The sequence below is a fragment of the Myotis daubentonii genome, chromosome 2, assembly GCF_963259705.1.
Source record: "Myotis daubentonii chromosome 2, mMyoDau2.1, whole genome shotgun sequence".
NCBI lineage: Eukaryota > Metazoa > Chordata > Mammalia > Chiroptera > Vespertilionidae > Myotis > Myotis daubentonii.
In genome coordinates this window covers 130,833,539-130,845,847 of record NC_081841.1, presented here as the reverse complement: position 1 = coordinate 130,845,847, position 12,309 = coordinate 130,833,539, and the positions used below count along the sequence as shown (strand labels likewise).

The 12,309-nt window shown below is 40.5% G+C and overlaps 1 protein-coding gene across 1 annotated transcript in view; it reads right to left on the bottom strand.

Annotated features, from left to right (window-relative positions):
* Positions 1-1,191: 1,191 nt before the first annotated feature.
* The window catches only part of DLEU7 (deleted in lymphocytic leukemia 7), a 30,908-nt gene continuing 19,790 nt past the window's right edge, over positions 1,192-12,309 (bottom strand). The window contains exon 2 of the mRNA XM_059681071.1: positions 1,192-1,629. Coding sequence (XP_059537054.1) covers positions 1,423-1,629 — 207 coding nt within the window. The 3' untranslated portion in view covers positions 1,192-1,422. The remainder of the gene's footprint in view (positions 1,630-12,309) is intronic.

The window sequence follows — 12,309 nt, the reverse complement described above, 5'->3', positions numbered from 1 at the left end:
GAGGTTGCAGCACCACTCCTGTCATGCACAGAGCAGGGCCCATCAGGGGGGTTGGGGCTCTGTACCCTGTCACACACAGAGCAGGGCTGATCAGAGGGTTGGGGCTCCGAACCCTGTCACACTGATCCCGGTGCTGGGAGGCCTCGCTGCTCTGCTGATCCCAGGGCCAGGACGCCTCTCGGCTCCCCTGATCCCTGGCCTGGAGGCCTCTCCGCTGCTGATAACCATGGCCTGTAGGTCTCTCGGCTCCGCTGATCTCTAGCCAGGAGGACTCTCGGCTGCTGATAACCTGGCTGGGAGGCCTCTCGGCTCTGCTGATCATGGGTCCGGGAGGCCTCTGGGCTCCGCTGATCCCCGGGGCCGGGAGGCCTCTGGGCTCCGCTGATCACCTGGGCTGGGAGGCCTCTTGGCTCCGCTGATCGCGGGGCCGGGAGGCCTCTTGGCTCCGCTGATCGCGGGGCCTCCGACTCCGCTGATCACCGGGGCTGGGAGGCCTCTTGGCTCCGCTGATCGCGGGGCCTCTGACTCCGCTGATCACGGGGCCAGGAGCGGGCCGGGAGGCCTCTGGACTCCGCTGATCACCGGGGCTGGGAGGCCTCTTGGCTCCGCTGATCACCTGGGCTGGGAGGCCTCTCGACTCCGCTGATCACCTGGGCTGGGAGGCCTCTTGGCTGGGATGATAACCGGGGCTGGGGGGCCTCTAGGCTCTGCTGATCGCGGGGCTGGGCCGACTCTGGCCTGCGCTGATCTCGGGTCGGGAGGCCTCTCGGCTCCGCTGATCGTGGGGCCCGGAGGCCTCTCGACTCTGCTGATCCCAGGCCCTGAGGCCTCTCTGCCCTGCTGCTTCAGGGCTGTTTGGCTTCACTCTGCTTGGAGCCTGAGTATGCAAATTAACCGCCATCTTTTAGCTTCTATAATTGAAACATTGTATCTTTTGGAGTTGTTGCTTCAGGAGCTCAGAGCCCGGCAGCTGCGGGGATCCTTGACTTTCTCCATCGCTGGGGCAACCAAGCCTCCTATTCTCAGCTGCCTGGCTGCCAGCCGCCATCTTGGCTGACAGTTAATTTGCATATCTCACTGATTAGCCAATGAAAAAGGTATCGGTCCTACGCCAATTACCATTTTTCTCTTTTATTAGTATAGGATAGAATCCAATTAGTTCCACAATGTAGAATATGTTTCCATCAAAAAAAGTCATCAAATATGACAACATATTTAAAAATGTGAAGTACTGTTTCAAAAGTTTTTCACCAACATGCTATAAGGGTACAGATGCCACTGGTCAGACTGCTATATATTTTATCAAGTGTCTCTTTAGTGAGAATCAAAACATCCATTGTTTGCTGATTCAATCAGGAAGGTAAGGTCCCTAGTTTTCTTAGCAGTGCTTAGCTGTGGTTTTGATTCCAGTGTCCTGAGCACTCATATGTCTGGGAGATTCTGTAAGATCTGTCTCAATGAAGCACAGGCTACCACATGAGCATCAGAAGGAAGGTTAGCAAGTGACTGAATCAACTTCTTAACTATTGTCTTCAAACACTGGTGAGCAGCATTCAAATCTCTGTCAAACTGCTGTCCTTCGATCTGTAGAGCCAGATGACTGCAGATGTTTCTAAACTCAACACTGTCCTGAAAGGAACAGCAAAAACCAACAAGCAATTAGACAGATTGTTGAGGACATTTGTTTTATACTTTGTGTACCCAGCTTCCATCCCCATCTCTTCTGATGACAGCACTCTGACTTTTCTCCCAGAGAACTGCTCTCCTCCATTCTCAGCCTGTGTGTTTTGACCAAAGCTGACTCCACGCCACAACTCCAGGGACCAGGCTAATCAGAGCATATCATGCCTTAGCCACTTGGATTCATTAAGGATGGACAGGTGACTCAACACAGGCCAATAAGCCACAGTCCCAGAATATTTGCTAGACTGGGAAAGAGAAACACTTTTTAACTGAAGCTGTTGGAAAATATCTTGCTACCACAGGGGAGAATCCAAGTTACAATGATGCCAACACAGAGAAAACTAGACCCAAGAAATTTAAAAAGACTGATTCTAATAACATTTTCTGAACATGTCAACTTAGCCGTATGTAAATAAACTCCAGGATTTTTTATTTATCTGAGTCAACAATTATCCCTTTTTACTTAAGCCATTTGAAGTTGAATTTCTGTTACTTGTTCCTAACAGAGCTTTGACAAATACACAAATAGCCTCTGTTCCTGTTATTCTGTACTCACTTTCTTCAAGTTTCCAATATAGGATTTAGGATTGAACAGGGTCTCAAGAAATTTCCAGTGCAAATTTAGAAAAAATAGTTCCTAGGTGGCTTAAAACAAGGAAGTAAGTGAATAGATTTTTAATCCCCAAATGTTTCATATTCTAAAATACATTGCATGTAAATGGTACACTGAAATTACTCCACATTACATGGTTTATTTTAAAATCAATGGAAATGATTTCCCACAGACTTCTGGGTCTGGCAACATGGCATGTTTATTTTCTTCAAAACCTCTTGCTACTAAATGAATGCTAAATAAAATAGAACAAACATCCTTTTTGCACTTGCAGGAAAGTAATGGAAATCCCCAAGGGCCAGAAATAAAAGTAGATTATTTTAACTGCCCGTCAATACCCATCAGAAAAAGAAAATCAGTCTCTCTCTTAAACTGAGTTTAGGATGAGGGTAAAGTTTTCCCAAGAATGTGTAACTATGGACCTGTACTACACAGAAGTTTAAGTTTGGAGTTGCCCTCTACATCATATACATGTTCTGGGAACACTCATGCTAAGAAATTAACTTCAAAATTGGAACTCGGCTGAAATATCCATGGACACAAGGAAAAGCAAACAAAAACCTATCCCACAGAACATGTCCACAACCCACGCCCCACTGTGGTATTCCCATAAAGCTCTGTCAAAGACAAGCTCAGTATATGAAATTTAAAATACAATTCACCATGATATAGCAGATATAATGCAGGGCAATATTAAATTACAAAAGTTTCAAATATAAACTATAAAATATGCTTAAAATGATTAAAGATATAAAAGAAGGAATAAAAAACTTTTTAAGAAAAATCAGGGGAGAAACCAAGATGGCGGCATAGGTTAATGCCAGAGATTGCTGCCTCGAACAACCACTTCAAAAAACAACTAAACGACAGAATGGACATCATCCAGAACCACAGGAAGGCTGGCTGAGTGGAAATTCTACAACTAGGAGGAAGGAGAATATCATACCCAGACTCAGAGGAGGCGCAGTGCTGAAGTGAAATACTGAGGTGTGGAGTGTGCGCAGAGCGGGCTGGCGGCGGAGGGCGCGGTTGTTGTTTTCAATCAGGAGGGAGTTTCAGACTCTGAGCTCCAGATCTGGGCGAGTCTCTAGGGACCCAGACTCAAACGGGAGAAGCGGGACTGTCTGGCTTCGGTCGGAACTCGAAGGCAGCTTTCTCTCTGAGGTTTGCAGCAGTTGCTGGGACTCTGTGAGGCAGAGCCCCTAGGGACAGAACTGAGAGCAGCCATAACTGCTCGCTCTGGCCCGCCCTGTAGGTCCCCCGGGACCTGCCCCGCCCAAGCCCTGCGCAGAGCCATTTGCCAGATAGCCTCAGGCAAAGGCTAGATTAGCACTGCCCTAGAGATCCAACACAGAAGCTCTCCCACTGCAGACACAGCTGACTCTCATAGCCAATTAGCCTGGAGGTCAAATCACCCCTGGTATTGCCAAGAACAATCAAGGCTTAACTATAACAAGACTGCGCACAAAGACCACTAGGGGGTGCACCAAGAAAAGATAAAAAAAATGCGGAGACAAAGAAACAGGACAAAAATGTCAGAAATGGAAGATATAGAGCTCAAAACCACACTTTTAAGGTCTCTCAAGAACTGTCTAGAAGGCCCTCGAAAAGACTGGTGAGACCGCCTATAAATGTAGTGAGATCCTCAAGAAATCTAATGAGACCCTTGATGTTGTGATAAAGAACCAACTAGAAATTAAGCATACACTGACTGAAATAAAGAATATTATACAGACACCCAACAGCAGGCCAGAGGAGCGCAAGAATCAAATCAAAGATTCGAAATGCGAAGAAGCAAAAAACACCCAACTGTAAAAGCAAAATGAAAAAAGAATCCGAAAATACGAAGATAGTGTAAGGAGCCTCTGGGACAGATTCAAGCGTACCAACATCAGAATTATAGGGGTGCCAGAAGATGAGAGAGAGCAAGATATTAAAAACCTATTTGAAGAAATAATGACAGGAAACTTCCCCCACCTGGTGAAAGAAATAGACTTACAGGTCCAGGAAGCGCAGAGAACCCCAAACAAAAGGAATCCAAAGAGGACCACACCAAGACACATCATAATTAAAATGCCAAGAGCAAAAGACAAAGAGAGAATCCTAAAAGCAGCAAGAGAAAGAGACTCAGTTACCTACAAGGGAATACCCATACGACTGTCAGCTGATTTCTCAACAGAAACTTTGCAGGCCAGAAGGGAGTGGCAAGAAATATTCAAAGTGATGAATACCAAGAACCTACAACCAAGATTACTTTATCCAGCAAAGCTATCATTCAGAACTGAAGGTCAGATAAAGAGCTTCACAGATAAGGAAAAGCTAAAGGAGTTCATCACCACCAAACCCATATTATATGAAATGCTGAAAGGTATCCTTTAAGAAGAGGAAGAAGAAGAAAAAGGTAAAAGTACAAATTATGAACAACAAACATTCATCTATCAACAAGTGAATCTAAGAATCAAGTGAACAAATAATCTGGTGATCATAATAGAATCAGGGACATAGAAAGGGAATGGACTGACTATTCTTGGGGGGGAAAGGAGTGTGGGAGATGCGGGAAGAGACTGGACAAAAATCGTGCACCTATGGATGAGGACAGTGGGTGGGGAGTGAGGGTGGAGGGTGGGGTGGGAACTGGGAGGAGGGGAGTTATGGGTGGAAAAAAAAGGAACAAATGTAATAATCTGAACAATAAAGATTTAATTAAAAAAAAAAGAAAAAAGAAAAATCAGGCCCTAACCGGTTTGGCTCAGTGGATAGAGCGTTGGCCTGCAGACTGAAGGGTTTCAGGTTCGATTCCAGTCAAGGGCATGTACCTTGGTTGTGGGCACATCCCCAGAAGGGGGTGTGCAGGAGGCAGCTGATGGATGTTTCTCTCTCACCGATGTTTCTCACTCTCTATCCCTCTCCCTTCCTCTCTGTAAAAAAAAATCAATAAAATTTTTTTTTAAAAAAAAAGAAAGAAAAATCAGGCTTGAAAAAGAACCAAATACAACTTCTAGAAATGACAACTATCACGACAAATTAAATACTCAATGGACAGTTTAAACACTTGAATAAATACATCTGAAGTGAAAATTAGTAAACAGGATGATAAATGTGAGAAAATTACCCAGAATAAAAAATAAACAGAGTGAAGATGGGGTGGAGGGATAGGGAGAGATTAACCAAGGAATTTGTATGCATATATACATAGCCCATGGACACAGACAATAGTGTGGTGAAGAACCAAGAGGGGTGGGTACAGGGTGGAGGGGGTCAATGGGGAAAAAAAGGGGACATCTGTAATACTTTCAACAATAAAGAAATTTAAAAAAAGAAAAATAACAAAACTCCACAACTCAAAAAAAATAAGGAAAGTTAAAGTCATGGGAAATATGAATGAGAGGTTAAGCAACATGGATGACAGAATGCCGAAGTACAATGAATGCATAACCAGAAGAGACAAGAGAATCATGAATAAGATTATCCAATTTTGATCCAAAACATGAATCCTTAGATTCAGGAAATAAAACAAGCCTTGTACAGAGTAAGTTAAATGAGACACAAATCTAAACTCAATAAGGCAAAATTACCCTTAAAAGTAACCGGAGAAAATAGACAAACAGATTTTAAGGGATGACAAGACAGACAATGAACTTCTTAGCTACAATTGAACATAGAAAAAAATAGAATAATATTGCCAAATAACTTTTAACCTAGAATTTTTTTTTAATCTAAGTGAACTATTAGGGCAAAATAAATATATCTTCATTTAGAAAGACAAAGGAGTTACCACAAATAGACTCTCACTGTCAGATCTTCCTCAAGATATAATTCAGAAAGAGGAAATTCAATGCAAAAGGAAAGAATGAGATACAAGAAGCAACAGTGAATGAAGAAACTTAAAAATATGTTATAAATCTAAAGAATTGATTGTTCAAAACAAAAATCATAACATCTAACTTGGAGTTTACAAAGGCAAGATGATTCAAAATGCTGAATAGTAGTAATATGTAGGATGAAGAGATATTTTAAGGCATTGCATTTATTCAAGAGAAAGATGGCAAATTGATAAATTTCAGATTTTTTAATTATGTACATGAGAAATGTAAGCATTATTATTAAAGTAGAGAAATAATATATACAACTTCAGAATTAGCAGAGGGAAGGTACATTAAAACTGTATTGATCCTATCTATAAAGGTAAAAATGAAAAAATACACAAACATAATGCAAGGTGAGTAGAAAGCACCAAACAAGACACCTTTGAAATATATAGTGGTAACCAGACTGTATTTTAAAAATCTATATGCTTTTTAAAAAAATTTTAAACTAAAAGTACCTAAAGATTGAAAGTAAATGAATACTAACATATATATCAAGCACAGAAGACAAAATAAAGCCAGAAAAATCATTACTAAGTATAAAATAAACGTCAATTAATAGAAGAAATTATTCCCCTAAGGAGATATAACAATTTTGTACTTGTGTGTGCCTACTATGATAACCTCAATTTACATTCAATCCACAAACATACAGACATTTTAGTTCAGCTTTCTCAGAACCTGACAGATCAAACAACATAACAATCAGCTTGGAGAGAAAAGATAGAAACACTAATCACAACCTTGGTCCAATTGAGATAAGCAAATATACATTATTCTCAAAAATATATTAAATATCTATGAATGCTGACTATATTATAATATGTCACAATGCAAATCTCAATGAATATGAAAAGTCTATGTTATACAAATCACAATGCAATAAATGAGAAATCAATAACATAGACAACCTTCCCAAAACATGTATTACTTAACAAGCTACTTGTAAATAATTCATGGTTCAGTGAAAAAAAAATTTAAATTTTAAAAAACTTTATACTGAACAATTATGAAAATACTATAACACAAATTTATGGGATATGGCTACAGTGAGAAATGCTAGACTTAAATGCTTATATACTAAAGAATAATCCCCAAAAAACCATGAGATAAGAATTCAACTCAATAATTCAGGAAAAGAAAATAAATAATTCAAAATAAAATAAAAGGTAGAACTAAAATTGAACCAATATTTGATGAAGAACTAGAGTTTTCTTCCTAATTCTTAATAGAAAAACAAAGCTATTCTTCTCCCTAATAAAGACTTTGTCATGATGCCCTGGTCAGGTGGCTCGGTTGTAGCATCATCCTGCACACCAAAAAGTTGCAGGTTCAATTCCTGAGTGAGGCACATGCAGGAGGCAACTGATAGATATTTCTCTCTCACACCAATGTTTCTTTCTTTCTTTCTCTCTCCTCTGTCTCTCTTCCTCTGTCTAAAATCAAAACCATATCCTTGGGCGAAGATTTAAAAAAAAAAATAAAGCTTTCCCTCCCCCTAAAAAACAATAACAAAAAATAGAAAAACAAACAAACACTGTCACTTAGGTGAGAAGAACCTGGGTTTCTGGCAAAATGTTTAATAGAGAACATCTTCCAAGAAGCAAAACAAACATCCATTTCTTCAATTCAGCAAACAGTGGCAGTAGGACCCCAGTGTGAGCTAGGCATAGGATAGAAAACTAAACATGCTACAGGCCCTTTACTCAAGGCTTCACAGGCTATCACACGCTTCAGTTTCTTCTCTTTATTTTTTTTAATATATTTTATTGATATTTTACAGAGAGGAAGGGAGAGGGATAGAGAGCTAGAAACATCGATGAGAGAGAAACATCGATCAGCTGCCTCCTGCACACTCCCCACTGAGGATGTGCCCGCAACCAAAGTACATGCCCTTGACGGGAATCGAACCTGGGACCCTTGAGTCCTCAGGCTGACTCTCTGTCCACTGAGCCAAACCGGTTAGGGCGGTTTCTTCTCTTTAAAGCATTCTTGCTTCCCTGCCGTTGTGTGTTACTCATTTTTCCTCAGAAGGTATCAAGGGGCTACTTAGATAATCTGCCCCATAGTTTATAGGGCAATCTATATTGCGGGAGCACATTGCTTGGGAATGGGCAAGTCTGGGAAAGATGACTCTGGACTACTTGCCATAGATCCACATCAAGGAAAATGGTCCGCTTGCTTTACAGAAGTGATCCAACTCTAAGTACAAAGTGGGAGGATCAAAGACAACTTGCAAAAGGAAATTCAAAATAGAAGGAACCACTGAGATGTGTGCGGACATGTGCCTATTAGCCAGTGTGCAAAGGCATTTGTCACTCAGAGAAGATGAAAATGCCCTTACAATATATTTGTGGGCCTAATATCTGTAGTCAATGTCACACTTACTATAAAGAATCAAAGAAGGCATCGTTTGGAGAAATTATACATAAAATAAAATTCTACTGCTTGGCTGTACTGATCCCTGAGGTCCTAGGTAAACTTCAGATCTCTGGCAAACTTTGCAAAGTCTCTTTATTTTACTATTTTAATACAGTATTTCCTTTTAATCCTTTCTCAAATATATTAACAGTCAAAGAAAACAAATTAATAGGAATAGCTTTCCATGGACTCTTAAGCCAGGGAAGGGAAAAATAAAGCAAGTGGTTGCTTCTCTTCCTTTCTGGAAGGTCTGAAGGCCAACTATGGATCCAGTCACAATGGCCTCCACCCAAACCTCTAATGATTCTGCTGTATAAGGTGGGGCCACAAGTCACAGTGTTGAGGCAACAGCATATTCAATGGCTCATGGGCTTTCAGTAGAAATTCACATGGTCAATATTGGTGATGATTTCACTTATGTGCTTTCTATTCAATGATAGAGCACATCCTCCCAGCAAGTTCTTTTATTTAGCAAGTTCCAGGTGCTTTCAGAAATGATGTAATACCCTACACTGGGATGTGGGTGCATTGCCAGAATTAGAACACTGCAGCTGAGCAATCTAAAAGCGCTTTTGGAACTTCTAAAGCCTTATGTAATTTCAGAGTCTGGATATGAAATGTGTTGATTGCTACAGTGGTCCGAACTGATGGCCAGCAATTACACTGTAAAGTGAGGTGGTAACTCAACTCACATACTAGAATAATGGCCTCAGCTTGTTTGATTCAGTTAATGAATCAGCTAATTTTATATCAGGTATCCACTATCTGATTGACTACATGGAATAAAAGGCAGTAAGATATGTATTTCTTTGGATAAATACCCCAGAAGTAAAATTGCCGGGTCATAAGATAGTTCTATTTTTAATTTATTGAGGAACCTCTGGACTGTTTTCCACAGTGGCTACACCTATTGGCAATTACATCAACAATACATGAGTGTTCCCTTTCCTCCACACCCTCACCAATACTTGTTTATTGATTTACTGATGATAGCCATTCTGACAGGTATGAAGTGAAAACACTAACTTGAAAAGATATATGGATCCCTGTGTTCACTGTGGCATTGTTTACAATAGTAACCTATGTGTCCATCAACAGACGATTGGAAATAGAAGATGCGGTACATGTATACAATGGAATATTACTCAGCCATAGAAAAGAATGAAATCTTATCATTTGTAACAGCATCGATGAACCTAGAGGGTATTATGCCAAGTGAAATAAGTCAGAGAAAAAAAAAATACCATATGATTTCACTTACATGTGGAATCTAAAGAATAAAATGAGTGAACAAACAAAACAAAAATAAACACATAGATACAGAGAATAAACTGATGGTTGCCAGGTGGGAGGGGGGAGTGAGGAAATGAGTAAAAAAGGTCAATGGATTAAGAAATACAAATTGGGAGTTACAAAGTAGTCATAGGGATATGAAGTACAGCACAGGGAATCTAGTTGATAATATTGTAATAACTGTGTAGAGGGATCATTTCTAATGTATATAAATGTCCAACCCCTATGCTGTATACCTCAAACTAATATAAAATAATATTAAATGCCAACTCTAATTGAAAAAAAAATAAAGGCAGTAAGATATGGCACTTGTTCTCTAAAGAGTTTGTAAACTAGTAAGGAGAATGAGACACATAGAGCACATATACCAACGTCCAATGAAATGTGATGAGGGCTATAGTAATAAACACAGAAACCCAATCCTATATAGGAACAGACATTTTTAGACTCATAACCTAAGCAATGCACTAGGTTCATACGGAGCTCCTTTGAATGTGTGAATCCTTTCTATAGCATACTTGATGTGTGGTTGTCCGAAATTATCTTGGTTGCACTAGAGCAACTCATGTGCTTAGGAGGCAACCCATGGCTCTAGTTTTTAGAACATTTCTTCCCATGTTTAGCTGAAAACTGCTATGTGGTTTCCCAAATATGCCCATGTCCTGACCCTCAGAACCCGGAGCATATTACCCTACGTGGCCAAAGGGACGCTATAGGTGTTGGGTAGGACAGGCAGCCTCAGGCAGCTACAGACCCTGAGGAGGCACAGCCCATTCCCGCATAAGCACTGGACTTGCTATCAGAGCCCTGGTTCTGTGCCTTTGATGGGCCATCTGTGGACAAGACATTTTATCTATGGGATGTTCAGTTTTCTCATCTGTAAAATGGAAACAGTAATAACTGCCACATGGAGGGATGTGAATATCAAATTAGCCCATGGATTTGCAAACTCATTGTATTTATAAAGCACTCATCAGTCTAAGGTTATAAGTGAAGCACTCTGCTAGATGGAAGGTCAGTAAGAAGGAAAGGAGGGGAAGGAAGGAGAGAAAAGAAAAATATGTTCCACAGAAACTTGGAATCTAGTTGGTGATATGAAACTATTTAAATTGTTCAGTAGAGCTGTCACACACAATTAAATTTAGGCTCAGAAAGAGTGGTTGAGCTCACCTCACATCCATTAGGCTGGCTACCATAAAAAGAAACTGAAACTAAATTTTGGTAAGAATGTGAAAAAAGTGGAACCCTTGTGCACTGCTGGTGGGAAGGTAACATCAAGCAACCATTCTGGAGAGAATGGAGATTCCTCAATAAAAGTAAAAATGAAATTAACATATGGCCCAACAATTCCATTTCTGGGTATATATCCAAAGGAACTAAAAGCAAGATCTCTAAGAGCTATTTGCAAACCCATGTTCATAGCAGCACTATTCTCAATAGCCAAGAGGTGGAAGCAGTTCAAGTATCCATGAATGGATAAACAAAATGTGGTATATACGTACAATGGAATACTATTCAACCTTAAAAAGGAATGCAATTCTGACTTATGCTACAACATGAATTAACCTTGAGGACGTAATGCTAAATGAAACAAATCACACCAACAAGAGACAAATACCGTTTGATTCCACTTGCATGTGGTATCTAGAGTAGTCAAACACATAGAAACAGAAAGTAGAAACATAGCAAGATGGAAACATTATGGACATTACTTGCACAACAATGTTAATGTACTTGACACTAGTGAACTATACACTTAAAATGGTAAATTTTATGTTATGCATTTTTTACCACAATAAAAAAAAAATTTTAATGCAGTTGAGGCCATCAGAGTGCTGCCAAGGGCATGCAGAAGGGCATGAAGGTTTGTATGAGGCATCAGAGAAATGTTGGGTTGGGAGGACTGTACAGACACTATAAGTTAGGTGGTGTTGACAAAAGCAGTATCCTATCTAATAATAGAGAAACATGGTAATTAGCCATAACTTCACTACCCTTCCCATTGGCTAATCAGCGAGATATGCAAATTAACTGCCAGCCAAGATGGCGGCCGGCAGCCAGGCAGCTGAAGCGAACATGAACATGAGGCTTGCTTATTCCAGTGATGGAGGAAGTCAACGTTCCCCGCCTGCTGTAGCTCAGCTCTGAGCTCCGGATGAAACAATGTTGCAATTATAGAACCTAAACAAACCCCAGAAACCTGCTTTCAGCCAGCGCGGCATCGGAGCTTAGAGCTGTCAGTGATGGCAACAGAGTTTCAACTATAGAATCTAAACAAACCCAGGTACCTGCTTTCAGCCGGCAACGGCCTCAGAGCTGGAGCCTGCTCTCAGCTCCAGTGACAGCTATAGAAGGTAAATTAATCACAGAATAAAAAAGAAAAAAAGAAAAAAGGAGAGGCTGGGAGCTTCAGTCGCCCACCAGCCTGAAAAC